This window comes from Dromaius novaehollandiae, chromosome W (assembly GCF_036370855.1).
Source record: "Dromaius novaehollandiae isolate bDroNov1 chromosome W, bDroNov1.hap1, whole genome shotgun sequence".
In the NCBI taxonomy this organism is placed as follows: domain Eukaryota; kingdom Metazoa; phylum Chordata; class Aves; order Casuariiformes; family Dromaiidae; genus Dromaius; species Dromaius novaehollandiae.
The window spans coordinates 9,737,734-9,759,986 of NC_088130.1; the positions used below are offsets into that span (position 1 = coordinate 9,737,734).

At 38.5% G+C, this 22,253-nt stretch overlaps 1 protein-coding gene across 5 annotated transcripts in view; it reads left to right on the forward strand.

Moving 5' to 3' along the window:
* Nucleotides 1-22,253, forward strand: part of LOC135324456 (transducin-like enhancer protein 1) — a 77,035-nt gene that overhangs the window by 11,337 nt on the left and 43,445 nt on the right. For 3 of the 5 annotated variants that reach the window (XM_064500898.1, XM_064500897.1, XM_064500894.1), the window contains exons 5-6: nt 15,968-16,030; nt 16,974-17,078. In XM_064500898.1, coding sequence (XP_064356968.1) covers nt 15,968-16,030; nt 16,974-17,078 — 168 coding nt within the window. The remainder of the gene's footprint in view (nt 1-15,967; nt 16,031-16,973; nt 17,079-22,253) is intronic. The other 2 variants (XM_064500895.1, XM_064500896.1) reach the window with 1 other exon arrangement.

Consider the following 22,253-nt stretch of genomic DNA (forward strand, 5'->3'; position numbering starts at 1 on the left):
GTGCCTTCTTTCTAGCCCGTCCATTCCTTCTGGCCTTTCAGTTCCCTCTGTTCCATTCTTTCTTTCGGTTCCATGCCGTCTGTGCCTTTTTTCCGGCCTCTTGGTTCTGTGCCGTCCGGCCTTTCCTCCTGTCTGTTCCTCTTGGCCTGTCCATTCCATCCAGCCGTTCCTTCTTTCTAGCCCCTCCATTCCTTCCGGCCTTTCTATTCTCTTCTTTCTGGTCTTTCTGTTCCTTCCTTCTGTCCATTCCTTCTTTCTAGCCCATCCATTCCTTCCATTCAGCCTTTCCATTTCGTCTGACCTTTCTTCTTTCTAGCCCGTCCATTCTGTCTGTGCCTTTTTTCTGGCCTTCTATTCTCTTCTGTGCCCGCCTTCATTCTAGCCCATCCCTTCCTTCTGTTCCTTCCGGCCTTTCTGTTCTGTCTGTTCCTTCTTTCTAGCCTGTCCATCCATTCCTTTTTTCTGGCCTTTCTAGTCTGTGCCTGCTGTCAGTGCCTTCTTTCTTTCTAGCCTTTCTGTGCCTTCCATGCCTTCCGTTCCCTCCTTCTTTCCGTGCCTGCCTTCTAGTCTGTCCGTTCCCTCCTTCTTTCTGTGCCTTCTACCTGGCCTTCCCGTTCGTGCCCTCTGTGCCTTCCATGCCTTTCCATTCCTTCCGTTCCGCCCTCCTAGCCATCTGTTCCTTCTTTCCAGACGTTCTGTTTCTTCTAGCCCTCCTAGCTGTTCTGTTCCTTTTGTTTCATCTCTCTAGCCTGCCTGTCTATTCCTTTTGACCTTGCTGTCCCACCTATTCTTCTGTTTATTCCTTCTGTTCTTTGTGTTCTGGTCTGTTCTGTTCTTTCGTTCTGGTCTTCTATCTAGGTTTTTTCTTTTTCTTTTTTCTCTTTTCTGTTTTTGTCTTTTTTCTTAAGAAATCTCTGATCTCTAGTTAGGGATCAGCTGAGTTACTCTGCTTTCCTTTACGTTCTTCAGAAATGTGAACAGTTAGCGCAAATGAAAGTTCTTAGAGGAATGTTGGGTGGGTTACATGTAGGAGCTGCTATATTATTATGTAATAGCAAAATAAAAAATTGAGATGATGTTTTTGTTGGTGTTGGTCGTTTTTGTTGGTGTTTTTAACCCCCATCAGCATAGATTTGTGGGGATTTGTTTTAGTCTTTTTCTTCATTCTTCCTGAAGCTTTTTGATGTCCGGGTAAACGGTCGGTCAAAGCGACTTACTTCTAAGGTGACCAGTCAGTGTACTGACAAGAACAGACACAATAGAAAACTGCATTAGGAGGCAAGCTGTTGGGATTTGCAGTAAATATATTACAGAACACAAGTGAATTGCCGATACTGCTTGTTTAGCAGTTTGCAAGGGCAATGGCAGTATGGATTTTTGAATTAGAAGGGAAGGACTGTTCTTTCTCTGTGCTGGAACATCTAGTTGATGAGAAAATAGATTTAGAGAACAAAATGCTGTTGCCTCTATTTGTGCCATTTTAAAGGCTTTATGGATTAGCAGGTGGAAACAAAAAGGTAGCTTTCCCTTCTGGAGAAGGGGAGCAGAATGAATATACTTGTTTAGCTGCATCTTGATGGGGTATTAAGTCTATAAGGCACTCCCTTTTTGTTAGGTCAAGATAAAGGACATCCAGAGCAGTATAGTCTTGACAATCTGTGGATGTCTGCCTACTTGTGGGATTCTTTTCAAGTATTCTAAAAAACCCAAATTGCTGTGGTCTTTGCTTTGTTGTATGATGATCTCAACCTTTTTAAATGTGAAGGTTTGAATTAAATGCCAGAATTCCTTGGGAAAAATAACTAATCCAAAGATCATTCTTTTTGCGGTGCTGCCACAATGGTTTTTTATAAACTTTGTTGTAAATGGGGGGGGGGGGGAAGACTGAAACATTCATTTATTGCTGTCCTTCTTTGGCATATGTGGGTTTGGGTGTAAGGTGGTTCTGAACTTTTTGTTTTTGTAACTGTGTTTTGGGCTGCCAGGCATTACATTGCAGGTTATTTCCTTTATTTTATTTCCTCTGTTCCCCTCTTTTCCTCTGTTCCCACAAATGCTGAACTGCTGGAGTCATCTTTCATGTTTGAGATCTTGCTCTTGAATGACACTAGTGAGCTCAGAAGCCATCATTTTACACTGAGGCTAGTGGTGGATATTCCCCATGTATGTAACTTTACATCTGTCTATATAGAATTGTTTTCACTGCCCACAAAGTCTTTCCGCAATTTTTCAGTTGGTGGTGGTTGTTACTTTGAATTCTTCTGTAGAACAAATTTTTTTTTATTCACTGTTTACTCTTTTGCTGGATGCACTGCTGAACATATTTGTAAAACAGGTTGCAATACAGGTATCTCTGCAACTCCGCTGGTGACCTCCCTCAGAGTTTACCTCTGTCCTGTTTCCTAATTTTTGGCCATTGTTTATCCATATATGGCATAGTGCTGGTAGTGATTGAAGAGCAGACTTGCCTGGTAAAATTGAGTTTATTCTTTATTGAATTCTAGTTTAAATCAGGCTAGTTTTTTTTTTTTTTTTTTTTAATAATAATTTCTTGAGGCGGGTTTTTTAGGGGGGGAAAAAAAAGTGAAGTTTTTGTTTGGTTCTGTATTCTTACCTAAAAAGCAACTCTCCCTGTTGCTCTGTTAAGATTTATATAAACAAGGGAAAACAGTATTGAATTTTCTTGTTTGGCACTAATAATAATAATCTGATGTGCAAATGGAATAAAAAAAAGTTTTATAGCATTAATTTATAGACTAGTATTTTTGAAGTTAACTATTGGGGATTATGTTAGTTAACAAGCCTTGTTCTTAAGAAAAAACCCTATATAGTACAAGAATAATTTAGGAAACAATATTGGGTAGGTGTCACTGAGCTTTTTGTAATGGATAATAATATTCTGTGGCTAATGATAAATTGAACAGTATTTACTTAAGAAATTTATTGCTGTCCTTTGGCGTGTGTGGGTTTAGGTGTAAGGTGATTCTGAATTTTTATTTTTGTAACTCTTTTTTGGGTTGCCAGGCATTACGCTGCAGACAGCTAGCTGTCTGTGGCCTCCAAATGATGGACACAGATTGCTAGTTGAGCAAACACAAATTCTTAAATTAAAAAAAAAAGTCTTGGCTTGTAGTTCTAAACTGAAATATGAATTGCAGGGATAAAGAGGACCTTGTCCCTCCCTCTGTCCTAGCATGATTGGCTATGCCAGTATCATTCCTGACAGAGTGCTTGTCCAGTCTCTTGAAAAAAGATTTAACGATAGTGGTGACTCGCAGACTTTCTTGATGTGTTCAAGTGCTTTTTCTATCTTTGTTATTGAAATGTTGCCTTAATTATAGCCTGAATCTATTCTGCTAAAACTTCAGCTCCTTCCTACTTATTTTGCTTACTGTGCATAGGGAGACCAGATCAATCCTTCTTTCCAGAAGCCTTTTATGTTACCTCTGCAGTCTAATGATCATTCTCTGAATGTTGCCCAGGTGAGGTACAGTGCCCAAAATGAATGCAGTACTCTGGTGGTGGAGGCACCCCCCTGCTGAGTAGCACAGAAAATTTACTTACTGTATGGCTTAGCGCAGAGGTAGCCTTTTTTGCAACAGAATGCCATTAACTTGTGTTTAATTTCCGATCCACTGTGGCTGAGGTTTTCCCTGCTGGTCTGTTGTTTCCTCATCCATTGTCTATGTTCCTGTCTAGGTGTGCTATGATACTTTATCCCTATTTACCCTCAATTTTTTTGTCCATCTTCCCATTCTATCAAGAATTAGTTGTGAAACTATCTTCCAGCATATTTTAGTAATTTAGCGATTTAGCAAATTAGTAAGCATAAAATATCTTCACTTATCCTGATTCTTAATGAAAATATTGAAAAAATATTGGATCTGTCATCCATGCAGAACTTCCTAATTCTTCAAAAGAGAAGAATGTATCCGTGCTAGGTTTAAACATCAACCAGTTTCGTGCTTGTTCTCATGAAGTTTTAGCTAGGCTACGTTGTTTTGGCTGTTCCTACAAATGTCACAAGTGTCAAATCTTTAAAGATGTTAATATCATTTGCTTCTCTTACTATAAAGGCTTTACCTTGTTGGAATTTGTGTTAGTCTGATGTTTTTCATTCTTGAAAAACCCTTGTGAGCTGCAATTTATACCCCCGTTTCGCCTAGAAGTTTACAGATAAGAGACTTTTTCATTTGCCAAACTTCAGGAATGGTAATTAAACTGGAATGTCCACACTCTTTCCTTTTTGCGTGTGTGTGTCTGTTACACGCTATCCTTTCATGGTTTCCTATCCACCTGTCAGTTTTAGGTTCTGCAAGGTGTGTGTCCACTAACTGCTTAGACTTCACTAGTGTGCTTTTTTTTATTACCCTTACTGAAGTTCATTGGGCCTAGTCAATTTGAAAACATTTAACTTCAGCGTTCTCTAATCTGTTCCTTTCCTGTCTCAGCTGCTATGTTGACCTTATGTAACTAGTAATTTATATTAATTACTTGGTTGCTAATGATTCTTGTGTAGTTAAGAGCATACCTCTTCTGCAAGTAAAGGGATCAAGCCCTTTTCTGGTTTTCTTCCTACTATTCCACCCTATAGGGCACTTACTTAAAGTGAAGCTTTGCTGTCACTTACTAGTGGTACATAACTTTGTAACTATGTGCTTGTGCTGTATGTATTTACTTCCTCACCTGACCTACTTTTTACTTCCTGTATGCTCTCTCCTTTGTATGAGGCCAATTCAAAGCCTGAGGTTAAGTCTTGGTGCAATTTCATCCCTCCCCTTTCCTCTGTTCCTTCCTCTTCCGTTCTCGGGTGGGTGAGCTCTCATCTGTACCCTTAATGTTGTTTCTTAAACTCTTGACTCTCCATAATGCCTCTATCTTACTTCTCAGTAACAAGTCCTGTAAAGCTGAACTTTGTGGTACTTAGTTTACAGGCACTTGTTTTCCTGAAGTCTGGCTTTACTGTTATTCCTTTCTGTCCCAATGCTTGTAAACCATACAGTGATTGTCAGTCTTGCTCAAACTACTTTCTACTTGGACAGTTTCAGCCAGTTCTTCTCTATTAGAACCTAATCTAGAGGGTATCTCTATTATAGGGGTGTGTGTAAAGATACATAATAAAATTTATTGACATGTTCCCAAGCTTTTGATGAATGGGTTTCCAAACCTTTGCCTGTGTTGTGAAAATCCCTATTATTTTTACCTCCCTTACAAGTTCTGTGTGCTCGATAATCCTGCTGGCTGGTAACAAAAGACTTTGACAAGTCTTCCTAAGTTGTTATTCATTAGCAGGTCACCTGATAGCACCCACAGCTTCTTCCCCTCCCCCTTAATTACTCTTGGTCTAATAGAAGTCTAATTATCCCTGTATTCTGGATCTTGATGTGAGCAATACCTGTTTGAGGCTATATACTGCAGCTTTTTAATGTGTAATTAAGTATTTTTTGAATGCTGCAGGTTTGGGTCATGTAATGTTGCAGTAGTGTAAGAAGACACTTTGTGCGGCCTACAATTATTGATGTAGCAATAGGTCTAGAGGACTGCTGCTTTTAAGGGTCAGAGCTAACATCTTCCAGAGCGACTCTTGTTAAAGGAACGTTGTCAATTTAGGCGTTGTTACGAACACCTTTTAAGGCCTTCATTTGTTTCTCTGATGTGGCAAATTTTTGAAACTGAGCTATGAATGTGCAAGTGCTGTAGAACAGTGAAGTTGGCTTTAAAATGCACAAATGCATGTGACATACCTGGCAAATTCAGTTCAACTCGGTAGCTTTTTGTAAGTGCTAGTGAGCATAGCATGTGGATTTCGAAATCTCCCTGCTCTCCCCCCCAGTATTTCAGTCTGTTGTCTTGTTTTTTGTCACATTGCATGTTTACAGTTCTATCCAGATACAAACTCTACTGCTATTACAGCATCATTTGAATGTTAATGTGGACTGAATCCTGACTGGGGGTTCTGTTATTGTCTTGAGTACTCTAAGAGTATGTGCTTGTTTTGAGGAGCTTTTATGCTCTGATTTTTGGAAGCTGAGTAACTCTAGGCATTTCTCTAGCTATGCAACAGCTCTGGCTTTCTAATGCCTTCCCAATGAAGTGGAGAAGTGTGGCAAGTGCTGCAAGGACATATGCAGAAATCTGGATGTGGCTTTTGGGAGTAAGAATAAATAGGAAGTGGTTTTGAAATATGTCCTAGACCAAACAAAGCCAATAGAACCCCTTTCTGATAGGGGCATAGCAGGTACAGAAGTATTGCTTTTTATGACTCCTTCCTTTTTCTCTTCTCTGTTTCTCCTGTTTCCTCCTTTTTCTCACAATAAAGTGCTACTCAATTGTTCTCCAGTAGATTGAGCCCTTCATACCCTCAAGGGTAATGATGCAAAGCATGTTGGATAGCTTTAGAGATATTGTTTCTTCTAGAGTACCACATACCTTAAGCGAGGGTGCAGTTCCATGGAAAGAGGACAGCTCATCTGATAGCTCACTGCTGCCAAAAAATCTCTGCTCCTAGCTGAGTGCTCCTGGTGCTTCCTTTTAGCTGCTCTGCTATCTGATAGATGCCTCCTTTGAGCCTAATTTAACTCACTGATCTGGTAGTTCCCTAATGTGGCCCTTCTGTACCTCCTCCTGTAATGTTTTCTGCTTGACTGGTGAGTGGAGATGTTGGGCTAGTCCAAAAGTTTCCAGCAGTGGTGTGAAGTGATAGACATGTGCCTCTGGAAATAATGGTAGAGAGGCCTTCCCACTTTGAATGAAATGAGCCTTTGATTTGCTCAGTATCTCATGGAGTCTAAATAGAAGTGGGATCTGTGTTGGGAGTGTGTGGGGGAAGTATGTGGGAAAATAACTTGGAAGTAAAATACAGCTCTGTGCCCAGTTCAGAGGTTTAAACATTTCTGTGTGTATTGAAGGTTAGCCATGGAAATAAAACTCTGGAACTAAAATAGTGATTAATAGAGCTTTTGTAGCTGTCTGAGTGCTTAAGCAAGATAGGAGGGATGTGATAACTGTCCTGTTTAGCCTAGTTTAAGAAGAGTCTTGACACACTGAAGATGTGTGAAAGGAGCACTTTAACATCCTGACAACAGCTTCATTCTTGCCAGTTAGCTTGGGTTCAGCAGCATTTACAGCTGCAAATGGGATGGGCAGTTGTTTACAGTGGTTAGTTGAGACCTACGTAGCAGCTTTCTGTGTTATTATAGAGAGAATTGAAATTAGGCATCTGAAATGTATCCCGTCACTGTACTTCATAGTTGAACAACGTCCAAACCCGTAGTAGACATTTGATAAGTGTAGCTGCAGATTTGTGCATCATATGTAGCTTATGTTTAAGTAACATGGCCTTACTGTAATTTAAACTTGGATATAAGACACTACAGAGAATTATAGTTTGGGTAGTGAAGTAAAAATATTAATTTCACCTCAGAAATTATCTAGTGTTCTGTGGCTTTATCGCTTGGAGTTTTTATTCTGTTAACATTTCTGTTGCTCCTTCCTCTCCCCACCCGCAATATGGTGGTGTTTTGGGTTTTTTGTAGCTAAAGATTTTTCACGTCAGTCTTCTGGGGTTTTAATATCATTGTTTTGTGGGTGGCTGACCCTGTGATTAAAATGAGTAGTACAAATGGGGGGCAGAGGGAAAGCTGTATTTGTTAATGATGTGTCATGTTAAACTGACAGCTCATACCCAAAATACAGGGATTGTTCCTGTTGCTGAAATGAGTGCTACCCATTGCTGCCTGTCAGATTGAATTCCAACTATCTGTTGGGAAAAAGCCTTCCCACCCCCTCCTATTGGTGAGAATGTTAGTAGTGACAGTGTTTATATTGTAAAATACAATTTGAAGGCCAGCTTCCAGAGTTTGTTGCATACTGGTTAATCTGGCTGTAAAGAGGAGATGAATGTGGCTACTTCTCAGAGTCTATTACTCAGGAGGCCTGTAAATTTGATTTGATTGGCTGTTACAATTCTAGCAGAATCATTTGATTTGAGAGCAATAGAAAGATAAGATATCCAATTACCCAAATGATTTGCAGGGTTAGCCAATGTTGTCATGGAGATGTGAGTTGGAACAAATTAAATTTTAAGCAATAAAGTAATCTTAAAGCATGTCTAGGAACAAGAAAATTTGGCAGTGGCACTTACCTGAATTGAATCTTAGCTTGACACACTGTTGTTTGACATTGATATACTATAGGGGCTTAAACTTTTAAATGGCATGTTGCCTTTATTTTTTTCCTCTTGCAGCCATTGCCAAAACATTGTAGTGTATTAGTTTTAAATAAAAGGGCATTAATAATACATGCTTATCTCAGTGCTCAATGTGGATTCAATAACTCATGAACAGCAAAGTTCATAGAATGCTAGCCTTAATCATTTGAGGCTTTTGAATATTTAAGTTTTGAGATTTAATTAAAACCTCCACTTCCCCTCCACTCCCCGAATTCTTAGGAGCAAAACTTTTTAGAAGTGCTTGAGTCTTTCTGTAGCAAAGATCTAGAAAGCACGCAGAGAGCTAAGTGCTGTGGAATGCCTCTTTATTTTCTGTGTGCTCTACAAATATATATGCTTTTGAAGATCTCAGTCTGAGAAAGAATAAAGGCTTCACTGTTTAACTGTACCACTTATTTCAGCGGTTCTGCTGGAAAATGAAAATAGTGTAGGTTCTAAACATTAACTGATGAAGACTAAAACATGCACACATAGTTTCTTATCCAGGGATTTTTTTTAATGTAATAATTAACTGATTTCTGGTTTGCAACAGGGATTTAAAAATGGTCAAGCATGTCCCATAAATAAGGCTTTTATCCACATGTCTGTTAGACAGATGGAGATGAAAATTAGTCTGAGGTTAAGCCATTTGCAGCATTCTCACAGCCTTCGATTTTCCTCTCATCCTTGCCACAGATCATCTCAAATGATTCAGTAATGACCAAAAGTGCAACACTGACCTTTACTCCCTAGTGGATTACTATGTTACATGGTATAAATGGCAGAAAGTCCATTTTGTTCATCCAGGAGTTCAGTGTTGTACTTGGCTTTCTATGTGTTGAAAGTGTAAGTGGAGGCAGAGTATTTTAGAATTAGCTTTTAAAGCTTTTGTGAATGTGACTTGATGGTCTTGGTATTCTTTTTTTGTGCATTAAGGGCTGATTCTCTGATTTTTCTCCTTAAAGGGATGAATTAAGATACGCTTTTTCAGTAGCTTAAGTGTGTTTCTGTGTTGCATAAATTCTGCGTAGTTACATTTGTTCCTTCTACAACAATACTTGTGTTTTCCCCTTTTGTAATAAGTTTGCTATTTAAAAAGAAAAAAAAAAACCTTTATATAAGTAATCAGAAAAACCCTGCCCAAATAACCCCTAAAACAGCATGATCCTGCATATAAAAATGGCTTATAGAACTAGTGGTTATAGAAAGGATTTTTAGAGGGAGAGGTCTAAGGAATAACAAAATAGTGAGATTCTGGATGAGTACACCGGCTGACGTTGCTGGATTATTTTGTAGGCAAAATGCTGATTTCACTGAAACAGTGTGAAACTTTGCATGCAAAGGTTTATGTCTTACCAGCTTTCAACCAGACAGAATACTTTTCCCTCATCTTTTTATATATACTTATCAATTGCACAACTTAACGTTTGAGGAATCTTCAGGGGTAGTGTAGAAACAAAGCTGTAATTTCTATAAACATCTAGGATTCTGTACTTTTAAGTAACTATTGCTTCAACAATTCCAGCTGGAGTTGAAATTTTTAACTGAAGCTTTGGGTTTTCTTGTTTTTGTTCTTTTAGTCATGTTACTCCTAGGCTATATTCTTCCAAATCTAATGATGAATGTGATTCTCAAAACTGTCTTGAAATAATCAAGGTAAATAAAAATGTAATAAATAAGACATGTCTGTTGTGAAGAAATGACCACAGAATGCTTTCAAATATTGATCCAATTTTGTGACCTAGGAAGTGCCATTTGCAAGTCAGTTAGAGCATGTACCTAGTTATTCTAACTAGGGCTTTCCCTAGTGCACCACAGCGCTTTTTGCTGAGCATTGTTTTATAAAGGTAGACCTAGACTGTTTTGAGGAGTCTCAACACTGATAATACAGCAGTTGTCATAATACAACTAATTGTCGCAATACCATGTGTTGTATGATTTAATTTTTGCTTTAGATTAATCCAGGTAGTCCTTGATTCCTTGCTGTCAGGGTTGCTTATGCCATAACTGAAGTTGCTGCTGTGACAAGAATTGTAGACAGTGATTGAAGGGTGGAGGGGGAGAGGGGAAATGTTAAAACCCTTGAAGCTGAAGGGTGATGGACTGGTTCTTGGAGGAGGGTTGCATTCTTCCACGAGAAGAGTGGCTCCCTTACGCTTTGATTTCCAGCATTAATGGTAAAATATACGAGTGATAGGTGCGGTGAGAAATATAGTTAAAGTTTGGGTACTTGCATTATACTTCATGTTCTTCATTCCAGTACAAAAATCAGTAGTTACCTATGAAATTGTGCTGATTTAAGTACAAGTTCTTATATGGTGCTTTGGAAAGTACAGGCTGTCATAATGCAAAATGATCTAGAATAGACTACTGTGAAGGAAAATGCTGTAATACTTTTTTTAACGAGGCACAGAAAAAAGTTACAAGTGTTATATACAAGCTCTTTCTTAACTGCTCAATAAAGTGACTTGTGTAAGTGAATCTTATATTTAGTAACGGGTCTGGCTGCTTTGTTTTTGTCATTATGTTAAGAATTCACTTTAGCAAAAGACAAATTTAAGTACCAATACTTGAGTTTGGCAATGGTTAGGTCAAAACATTTAAGTCCTTAATTAGAAGGAACGAAGGCAAAAATTACACAAGTGAAGACAAACTGTCGGCTCAACTTCATCTTATAAAATGCAGCTGAATTCCTTCATGTTAATTTTTAATGATGCTTCAGAAAGGAGGGTAGCACTTCAGTCAGGGGTCTGACAAGCTTGTGATTTGCAAATAAATCAAAAGACAATCACTGCAACATCAAGAACTAGTGAATGAAGTAGTTTTGTCATTCTTTGATGGGCCCCATGCTCAAGTCCTCTATTAATGCGGAGCCTCTTGAATATATTCATTTTTAAGAACACAAACAATTAAGGGCACTTGAGATGCTCTGCTAAGAGCTGCCATAGAGCTACAAGGGCTTTCATGAAAGATGCAGGCTTCTGCAGTCTGCTTTACCAGGGAGCTGGAGAGCATGGGCAATTAGTCATGTTTGTCTCTGCTCAAGCAGCTTTCTGCAGAATTCTTTGTTTACTCATTCTTCTGACTGCCCTACATGTCTTAAGATCAGCAGTCAGATAATAGCTATGTTAAATTGGAGGATGTCTGGAAGTAACTGATAACTTTTATTTTTTATTTTTTTGGCTACCAAACACTTAAGACCCAAATCTGAAAAATGTAGCTTATTCTCAGTAATTGGTGGCATAAGTCCTAACTAACCAATCTCTCTGACTCCTTTTAAAAAAATTTTTTGCTTTCAAGAATGAAACTCACTCACTTTTAGAGGAATTGTAGTGGCAGTTTTTCTTGATGGAATAGTGTTTTAGTAACACTAATCCTGTCTCTGTCTAAATTTAACATGTTCACCATTTGTATATGGTTGAAGAACATCCCTGCCTCAGTTCCTTCCCAAACTCTTAAATGAAAAATTAACATTTGCATGGCAGAGGGAGACTATCATTATTCCTGAAATCTAGACCCACTAACAGCATTCTTTTCAATTTTTATATGGCAGTGTATATGTGAACTGAAACCTTTCCCGAAAGGGTAAGAAGTGCAGGAGGGTTGAGAAGTAAAGCACCCTATGTAATTCCCACTAAGCCTCTGGTCTTCAAAATCCAAGCTTTGTCACATTATTTGAGGACTCTGACAGTGTTTGAGTATGGAAGAATATTGTCGCAGACTGAGTCTGTCTTCAGATCTCTTATTTTTCATGTTGTAAAAGATAGGTGCAACTCTTATCAGTTGTAACTGTGTGCTAGGATATTTCAGTGAAATGCACATTAGGGAGTCTATTAAATACGGTGTTATTCCTTGGAATATGCATGCAAAACATGAGATTTGAGTGTTGGTAGCAGTGTTTATGGATGGGAAATAGTACATTTATAGGATGACTTATGTGGAGGATTGCCTTTAGCTGTAACTTTTGAGGGTTGATCTTTGTTCCAAAGAGATTTCACCTTGCAAGGTGAAAGTTCATTGTCTTTTGAGCAGCTGGATTTATATTTAAAGTCATGATGAAATTTGCTTTTTCTTAATACTGAAAACAACCTCTTGCAACTTCTGATGGAAAAGATTAGGTGAAATGTGTATCAGTACCTAAGCATAGAAACTCATTAGAGAACAAAAATAATTTCCAAACGTGTTTGTGAATGAGAATACTTGCTAAATATTTGGAGACAGCAGATGGGAGATGTATGAGATCTCATAGCAGATAAATAATTTTAAATAATATAGTTAATTGTGGGTTGGGAGGGGTGTTAGTAGACAAACTGCCTTTTAAATATAAGCAGTTTTTTCAGCTTTCTTCCTTTCAGTGTGAATGCCTATTAATAGGCACTTGTAACAGCAGCAGCGAATCTGAAAATAAACATTTTCACTGATGATATGTACATGTAAGTTTGTTTGGAACCACGGATGAATAGTGGGGGTGCTGCTCATGTGATGAGCAGTGATGCGCTGCTTCAGTAAAGCCAGATTCAGAGGGGTACTTCTTTCCAGTTCTGATCCGAGTTCAGGTATTCTGCTGCTGAGACAATGGCTGTAAAAGTAGATTGACAGGGGAAAGGGGGAAAGTTGATCGTGCCCCCCTGGTGTCCAGTTCAACATTCAGCTTTTCAACATGCAGAGGGGATCTCTGCTGAATACTGGAATGGATGGCAATGGTAAGTGCAACTCTTTAGATGGGTATTATGTCTTGCACCTGTTTTACAAGCACCTCATATACGCTTTTTGTATAAATCAGTTTTCTGTTAGCACTAGAAATAAAGAACTACGAATAGGCTAACACTACCTGTCCTACGTATTTCAGAAATAAGGGAAGAGTGAGTTGTCATAATTTCATTTTTTCCTTCCTCCTAGTTTCTTGTCCTTTTTAATAGGGTTTTATAGAAAAGAAATAATTAAAAATCTATCGGCCCTCCAGTGGGGATGATCATTAGTAAGTAATGTTACATTCTCTTGTCTTACTGCAAGCCATTTTGTATGCTATGTTATTGCAGTGAAGTTCAGATATTTGGGACCTGTTTGGAAAAAGTCATGTAGACAAGTTGCATGTTTTAGACAGTTCAGAACAGATTCTGTCAGGATTACTGAATAGGGACACTTCTGTTTAGGCTATAGAGACTGAAACAACTTTTCAGTGGAAACAGAGTTGAGGTGTGCTTTTTTTTTTTCCTCTCCCCCCCTTTTATCATCAGCTATCATTCTTCCTGGCTTCTATCCTGAAAACAAAGGCAATCTCATCCATCTGGGGCAGTGAATTTGTTGGAAGCCAAGTATCTTCTCTCCAATAATACTGTCTTTCTGTTACAGATATACCTGGTATCTGTTTCCAAAAAGCAATGTATGTGGGGAAAAAAGCCCTTTGAGTAGGTTCTTACAATTGGCTAAGTGTCCTTAAGTTAACATACACTGAAAGTACCAGTAGTTTTGGCAACAGTTAAGTGTGGCAGATAAGCTACTAGCAAAGACAGCACAGGGAAGTTATGTAGCACTAGTACTGACCGCTGTGCTCAAAATGATGGAAATTTTATGGTCACGGCCCAAACAAAATGGAAACAAACCAAACCTGATTGGTGTGGAGTATTGCGTGAGATGGCAGATGCTTACATCAAGAGAGTAGATATCTGTAGCCCCATCTCCCTTGTGCTGGGAAGAAAGGTTGCTGGAAAGCAACCGCCTTTCTTCCTTGCCCTTAGAGAAGGGGCCTTTTCATCCTAGGAAGAATCCATCCCAGACCTGAGGGGGAGATTCTTATCTCTGCAAGACTTCAGTGTGGGTATCTGTCAAATAACTGGTTTTGGTCATGTGAAGTGTGTCAGCCTGCACCAAAGAGATGGTGTGTTGCAAGTCTCAATGCCATCAAATACTACTTCTATTATTTATGAGGAGGGGAGGGAGGTGTTAAAGCTAATCTGCTGTATTTGGACCCCAGATCACTTGTCTGCTGAGACAGAAAAGCTGAATGTGGCTTTTGCTTTGTAATTACTGCTTGACTGACACACAAAGCTCAGCAGATACAAACAGATTTTTTTTTTTTTTTGTAAGAAATGCGGGATGAGGGGAAGGTTTGGAGAAAGGCTTAGCAGGTGAATTAGCAATGTTTTCATCTGACTTCTTTATGAAAGTTTATCTTTGTTTGTGTTGGAATATTGTTTCAGGGGAAGCCTAGCAATTCCCAACAGTGATCGCTTATTTCCTGTATCTTTATAAAAAAAAGAAAAGAAAAAAAAAAATCCATCTGACTTAATGATATGATAGAGGCTGGCAAGAACTATCCAGAGTACCATGGATACAGGCTGGGTTCAATCTAGATACTAATTTTAGTTTTGTGAGACTGTGTTATAATGAATGCAGGAGATCTTTTTAAGGAAAAAAAACTGTAGGAGTTGTGCAAATACCTTTCTGTGGGAGATGAACTTTGATGTGCTTTTGAAGTCCTCTTTAAGACTTGAGGGTTAATTATGATACCAATTCTGAATAACTGGCAGACACATAGGTATGAAAAGCTGTAAATGTAAAAATAAGGCCAGCTAATGACAAAGAATGCTGTGCCCCACCAGAAACCCTATTCTCAGGTCTGTGTTGAGGATGGAGAGCAAAGAGTGGGAGATGTATAAAGCTGACTGAAAAGTAGGCCTCAGACATTTCATCCTGCTGTGCTCTCTGTCACTTTCAGTGAAGGATTGCTCCTCTACTGGCTCTTAAGTTTATTGTTCTTTTGTTACTCATGGTTTCACTAATTTGTTAGTATTGACTATCATATTTTCTGATCTGATTCTTTTCTTTTCCTATCTGCATTATTTTAATTCTCTCAATATGGATGCCTTAGAAGTCTGTGTTTATTGTGCCTCCATTCTGCCTCAATTCTGTTTTGGTATTTCTTTTGTATTCCTGATTGTGTGTGTGGTGGTTTTTTTTTTTTTTTTTTTTTTTCTTTCTTTCTGTCAGCAAAACTAATTTTGCCTTCTAATTCATCTCTCTTACTGTCTCTTTAGTCTCTATGTTCAGGGTACTGGCAGTTTCTTCTCCACCTTCATGAATATACTTATGTTCCTTTTCCTCTCACACCACCCTCTCCCTGTTTTTTTTTCTTTCCATCCTGTTTGATTTGTTCTATGTGTTTGTAGTACTTACCTGGCAAACCCTTTCTCTTGCCTTTTAAATGCCTCTTCCAAGAATCCTTCATACTGCATCTTGTTTTCAGCCCTCTATTACGTGTGCTGTTCGTCTCTTTTTGTTGATATATTTGTTTTAATTTTTGTAGGGCAGCTAATTTGTTTTCTAGACTTTAAAGCTAGATAGAAGTTTATAGTTGTAAAACTGAGTGTGAAAGACTTCCGTGCCCATTGCCTTCACATGATGCTGGTTGATAATTTGAGTAATAATAAATCTACCTTTTAAAAGGCTTTATCTCGGATTTAATGTATTTCAAAAAATGCTTTACTTGTTAACGAGCTATGTATAAGGACCAGATTTGTGCTTAAATGTGTATACAGATTAGGTGCTTGAGACATGGCAGATGTCCTAAAGTAGCTAACTAAATCTGTGTCCTGATCTGGTCCTGTATACCAACTATTTATATTTGCAGTAGTATGAAGACATAGATTTTTCTTGTTGTCTCCAGTGTGTGAACTTAATATGATCCTGTGGACAAGTTGATATATGGGAACAAGCCTAAAACACAGTTTTAATCAAAATATTTACTTTTTTCTATAGACAGAAATCGCCAAGAGATTGAATACAATTTGTGCACAAGTCATCCCATTTTTGTCTCAGGAAGTAAGTAAAACTGTTCAGCTGTTAAAGTGCAATTATGTTGCTTTTCTGTTTGCAAATTAGCTAGTTTTAAGATGTTGATTTTATCACAATGCACAAGTGTAAGGAACATCTGTTATAGCTGAAGTGTGCAACCCCCCTGCTAATTTGGTCTAACAAATCTGAGTTCAAACTAGTGACAATAGCTCAGCCTCATTCATCCTCTGAGGAGAGTGGGAGTCTGTAAAATATTATCAATGTAACAAAATGCTTTCACTTCTAATTGTGTTCACTGCTTACCTGGTATTCAGCTGTCAAATGTAAGTCCAGTGAAATAAGAATGCTGGTCTTGTCTACAAAATTCATATCAGATTCTGGTGTAAAAGGTGAGCTCAGATGCAAAACCGTTGTTTAAGGTTACAAACCTGCATAATAGATCTGGTCTGAATGACTGTGATTGTAGCATATTGTAGGCAGCTGCTGTTACATTTTGAAGCCTGTTATTTTGGATATGCCTTTTCAAACTCTGCAGTTTGCAAAGAGCATTTCTAATTCTTCTTGAGATTGGTGAAACACTTAGTCCTCTTGTTTGAAATTTCAGTAGGTTTTGCTGTGTGGGCACAGAATATATAAATATTAAAATTGACACTAGTTTGAAGTTGACATTATTGTCCTGTCAAGTCAATTAGAGAGTGATGATTCATTTGTCAGAAAACTAATACTGAAGTGGCATGAGAGAGGTGAGCTGACTGACTGCCTTCAGGGCTCTTGCTTGCTTTTGATGAGCAGGTGAGAAATAGGGCACTGTTGCTTCTTATCCGCCTGGGATGTGTCTTGTAATAGCCTGGATTTCTACAGAGAAATTGATTGTCCTGATGTTTGTGGTCCTGTTTTTACTCTAGTATGATTTGGTGCAGTAAATACTTGAACATAAATTTCTCCCTCGCATCCCTTCTTATTTTAATAGCATCAGCAGCAAGTGGCCCAAGCTGTAGAACGTGCCAAACAAGTGACCATGGCTGAACTGAATGCCATCATCGGGGTACGTGGCCTTCCAGGTCTACCTCCTACAGTGTGTATAACCTGCTTTCATACCTTACTGCTTTGTCGTTTTTAAAATAAGCTTAATGTTTTGATATCTGACACTGTTTTGATGCCTAATACTGCTCAAATGTGTTTGACTTGGTTTGCACAGATCTTTAGCAGGGATTAAGTTAACAGCAGTTTCCTGTGTGAGAACATCACTTTATTAAACAACGCAGTGCATAGCAAAACTTTCCCTGCAAGAAAGATAATGGTTAGGACAGTTGCTTGTTTATTTGTAGGTATTGTATGTCAGTTGATCTAGTTACTTTTGCCTCATGCTATTTGTGACACTTGAGTTCTTGGAGCCTGTACAACTATTCATTCTTCTTTCTTTCATGAAAGATTCACAAGAAAGGGAATTTTAAAATAGCAAGCTAATGAAAAGAAACTTCACTTGCTTTTGAAGTAGTATTAATTGTCTGACACAATGTTCTAATAGCCTTTCACCAAGTTTGTGCTTCTAAATATGCTGAAATAAGTTAATACTACTTGCTTGTGACTGGTTGTCAATCCCAAGTCATTTGTTTTGTATTAATGAACTTTGTGAACCATACATTCCTTCCACTGCATGAGTTCACTTCCCCCCGCCACTAAGTCTAGAATATTTCTCATGTTTTCTGCCCTTCCAGACTAAGTGAAAGAAGTAGCCGAAACAAGAAGCCGTCCTTTCTGATTTTATTCATATGTGAGCGCCTTGAGCGGATTCAAATTACTCATTTATCAATTTATGTTAATTGCTTGTGATAAGATGCCCTGCTGGTCTTTATAGTTCCCTCAGACACTTTGTAATGATAATTAGACATGCTGCTATACGGATTAATAGTGCCATAGTCCAGTGACATCTACAGACAATGGAACCAGTTAATCCATCTGTGCTTAAAATTACATCCCAACTGGAGATGGGGGGGGGGGGGGAATAAGAGCAAGGGAGGATTAAAAGAATGAGCCTCAGCTTGAAAACTCTCCTTTCATCAGTTTCTCAATTGCAGATCTGCAGTCGGTTTGCCTGTGGTAAGCTATTGGCAGTCAATTAGGTGAAATAAACTGGGAGGGTGACCTTCATTTCCTTTTAATAGCTTTTTTCCTCCCTAAAATGGGGAGCTTCAGTGGATTTTCAGCTTAAATCTTATTCAAGCTGCTTTATTACACTTGACAGATTAGCTTTGCATAAACATACCCCCCCCCTTCAAATCTGGGCTGTCTTTTCCCTTCATATCAAATTCTGACTGTTACTTAGTTGATTTGCTAATCACACTTTAAAAACCCACACAATTACATCTGTATCTGTCACAATCTCCTCTATGCTTTGCTTGTGTAATGAATTACTTTATTTCAGAGATCAAATCAGATATTTATATAGCACATGTACATTTGATATTTGATTAGCAAAGATTAGAGAACTGTACTTTCTTGTGTTTTTTTTTTTTTAATAGATTTCCTTCGGGCTAATCTGAAATGGAAAACCCCTTTTTAATGGACAAGTCTTAAAGAATATTCTATGCAGTAAAAAGAAATATGTATTAAATTATATTTAAAAACATTCTTCTTAGGATAGCAAAATTTGATTTGCCAAAGTTGTTATGCATTGTCCTGAGTGTAAATCATTCAGCTCTCAAGTCTGTACAACATAGTCTCTTAAAAGCAGTAAGATCTACAAGTGCCACATGCAACTACGACTTTTTTGTGGGAAAGCTCTTTGGAAGCAAGAATAGAAACTTTTTTCTTTCATTTTCAAATTACCTAAGGTGCTCCAGAAGAAATACTTCCATGTGTCTTCTGAAAGACTTCTGAACAATGCAGTACAAATTCAAAACTGAATGAGGAAGTGAACACAGTGGGCCTGAATGTTCTTTGGCCATGTAGATGCATGCATGTGCATAATACTAAAATTGGATGTATGTCACAGTGATCTTTTGCAGTCTTACATGATTAATAATTATCTTGTGCCGAACAATAAGTTTCATGCTCTGACATAGCCTTGATTTTTGTTTGAAAGGGATTGTGTGCATCCTGGAAAATCTGAATAACATAAAATTGGGTTGACAGTTCAGTGGACCTTTGCTCCCCTTCACTGAGCATGCAGTGTGTTGAGCCCTCTCCCCAGAGGGGAGGAGACATCAGAAGCCTGTCTGTTCCTACAAGCAGCAGCTGCACTGAAAGTAAGCACAGCCCAGTTTGATAGCAGCTGTCAGTATTGTTCAGGGACCCGACTTAGTGTAAAGAACAATGGAAGGGCTGTGCTCTTAAAGTCCAGTGTCTTTCAAGATAAGAAAAGAAATAGTAATTTAAAGGGTTAGACATCTATTATGAGCATGAAAGATCATAAAACTTCTTTGCAGAATGCAAATAGGTTGGAGCAGTCTGTAATAGTAGAAGGTGCAATCAAATAGTCCCTGGCACCACACTACTAAAGATAATTCATGTACAATAAATTTGAGGATAAGAAACTTGAATAATTTTTTTCTAGCTGGTATTCATTCAGATACTTTCTCCTGACTAGATGAAATCTGCTTTTTTGGTGTTTCTGGTTTGAGAGCTGACTCTTTTCCTCCTTCCTTTATCTTTAAGGGCTGTTGTTCCCTAACTCTTCATGAGTCAAAAGTTTCCCAGTTGGCTTGACTAAATTAAAGCAAAACGGCAATTCTTGTTGCTACTGGGCCATGTGTGAATTCTGGAAGGAAACAAAGCCTTTAATTAGTGGGAACATTTTTTTCAAATAGAAAATATTTTTGAATTATCTTTATTTTATACTTGTTATTTCTAGTTGAAAAAGTGAAAGCCTTAAACTTAAGACTGAGGATAGGGACTTGCAGGATATGGGTCTCATGGGACTGTGAGGTATTTGGAGGTTTTACCTGCCATCTCAAAAGCTGACTTTTGAAGTCACTGTATACTATGCATGTAAAGAAGAGAAAGAATGAGTGAATTGACAAGTTCAACAGTGCTTTCAAAAAAAAAAAAAAAAAAAAAAAAAAAAAAAAAAAAAAAGGAAGTAATATGGTTGGACTCCGAGCTTGTAAGCAGTGTTAATCCTTTGTGTTGGTTGGAACTTCTCATACTGCAGGAAAGAACTGTGGGTGATGATTAGCTATTGACAGTTGTATCTCTGGCCTTACATTATTTCTACATGTTTCTGAGGGCTTTTACCTTTCAGCCATTGGGTAGCAGTGCGGCTAAACAATGTGCATGACACTTTTTTCTTAATGGCACTATTCATATGTGTATCAAATTTGAGTGAAGTACTAGATACTTAAATAATAAAGCAAAAACCTTTGACTGTAAAAGATATGTGTGTCTGTTAACTCCTTGGCACTGCTCAGTGTTGCAGCTGCAGGCAGTGCCCACATTTGGGGTTAAGGGAGAATACAGATCATGATATGAGAGGATTAAGTAGATTATGGTCTAACTTGAAGGAGTGGTTTGGGGGGAAATGTGGGTGGGTGTGGTTTGTTTGTTTTTGCTTTTGTTTCAGGTGCAATTAAACAGCAGGCTGAAAAATCAAAGGTACTCAAAGTTTATGCTAGCAAAGGTAAGGGATGGTTATCAGTCTATTTAGATGTCAGCTATGCAATTTTATAAAGCTTTACTTTCAAATTAATAAACTAGGTAGTCTTGTATGTAGAACATACAAGTCTCTGAAACAAAAATATGAGCAGCAAGCTGAAATCTTTTAGTACTGCGTTTTAGGTCATGCATTGCTGAGTACTGAGGTATGTCTTATTTTGCCTTTTGAGGTGAGTTGTTAATGGTTCTGTGAAATACGTCTTTTTGGATTGACGGTACTCCTGAGACAGATTGAGCTGTAGGCCTCTGAGAGGGCTCTCCACTGTTGCATGTGGTGATTGGCTAAAGGATTAGCAAAATGTGGGATTACTATTTTTTTTTCCTCTCCTTGACTGTGGCTGCCAGCTATCTTTGGGATTGTAGTGTGTGAAGCTTAAGAGGATGAGGTTAACCTCTTGAGGGTTTATTCTTATGAGTGTGTAGTTAATCCTTGAAAGCCTATAAATAACTAGGCTGTATGTTTCATTATAAAATAAATACAGACTAGAACAGAAATGTAGAACTTAGTGCAGGGGAAGTGCTAAGCAGCTGTAGCATTACTTCAGATCCTCCTCAGCTGTGATCTGCATTATGTGCTAAGCAAAGTAAATGGGGGGGGGGAGGGAGGAGAAATGGCTTAGTTGTTCTAAATAAATTGAATGAGCACAAGATGCTGTCCTCACTTGTAACATATAAACTTGGTAAGCCCAAGTATGAGTTTATTAAGTTCTTACAGGAGGAACTATGTCATGTGAGGAAATTTCCTGGCTGCTTTTTCCCCCCTCCTTTAATACATACAAACCTTAATTGCAAGCAAGGATTGTCATGTTAGGTGCTGTTAGAACACTTGTAAGCTATTTTTAATACAGGTGGTGAATGGAGATGGTATTTGTCAGGATGACAATTGGTATTCCCAAAGTGCTAGTCCCCAAACTATGGTCAATTTTTTCCCTCAGCACCGCTGAGTTTTGAGGAAACAGCCTAATTCATGCTTATTAGTAATTTGTCCTACTCAAAACAGAATGCCCAGGAGGAGGTGTGCAAAATAGGAATGAATAGGCAATGAAAACCTAGCTAGATTCACTCACTATTTATATAAATTTTCCTCCTCTTCTTCCTGTAATGATAGGGGGAAATGGAGGACCTTAAAGCAGCAGTAGAGAGGGTGGTGGTGTCTAGATGTCTGACCTGGAGTTGCAGGTCAGACTCCCCTGAACTAGCAAATTTTGCTATGTGGTTGTCCCGATCCAATATTGGGAGGGTTTTGTTACGATCCCAAGGACAAGATTAAGATGCTAAAACCGGTCAAATATCGTACAACCTTTTACCTTTATTTTCCACGGAGTGGGGAGAAAAGGTGGGGAAAAGGCGAAGGGGAGGCGAAGGAGAGAGGGGAAGAAGGGTAAGAGGAAAAGATAGAGAAAGTTGGAAAAGGAGAAAAGAAACTAGCTACCGCCACTCTGAGTCCGGTGATGTTCCGCTGACTCCGTTTTGAGATCTTCAGTCGTCGCAAGCCCCCCGACTCCATTCGAGACCTCCAATCATCGCAAACAAGCCCCCCCAGTCACCCAGTCTGCAGTTTTCATAGGTTCTTGCCCCGCCTCTGGGCGGTGCTGCC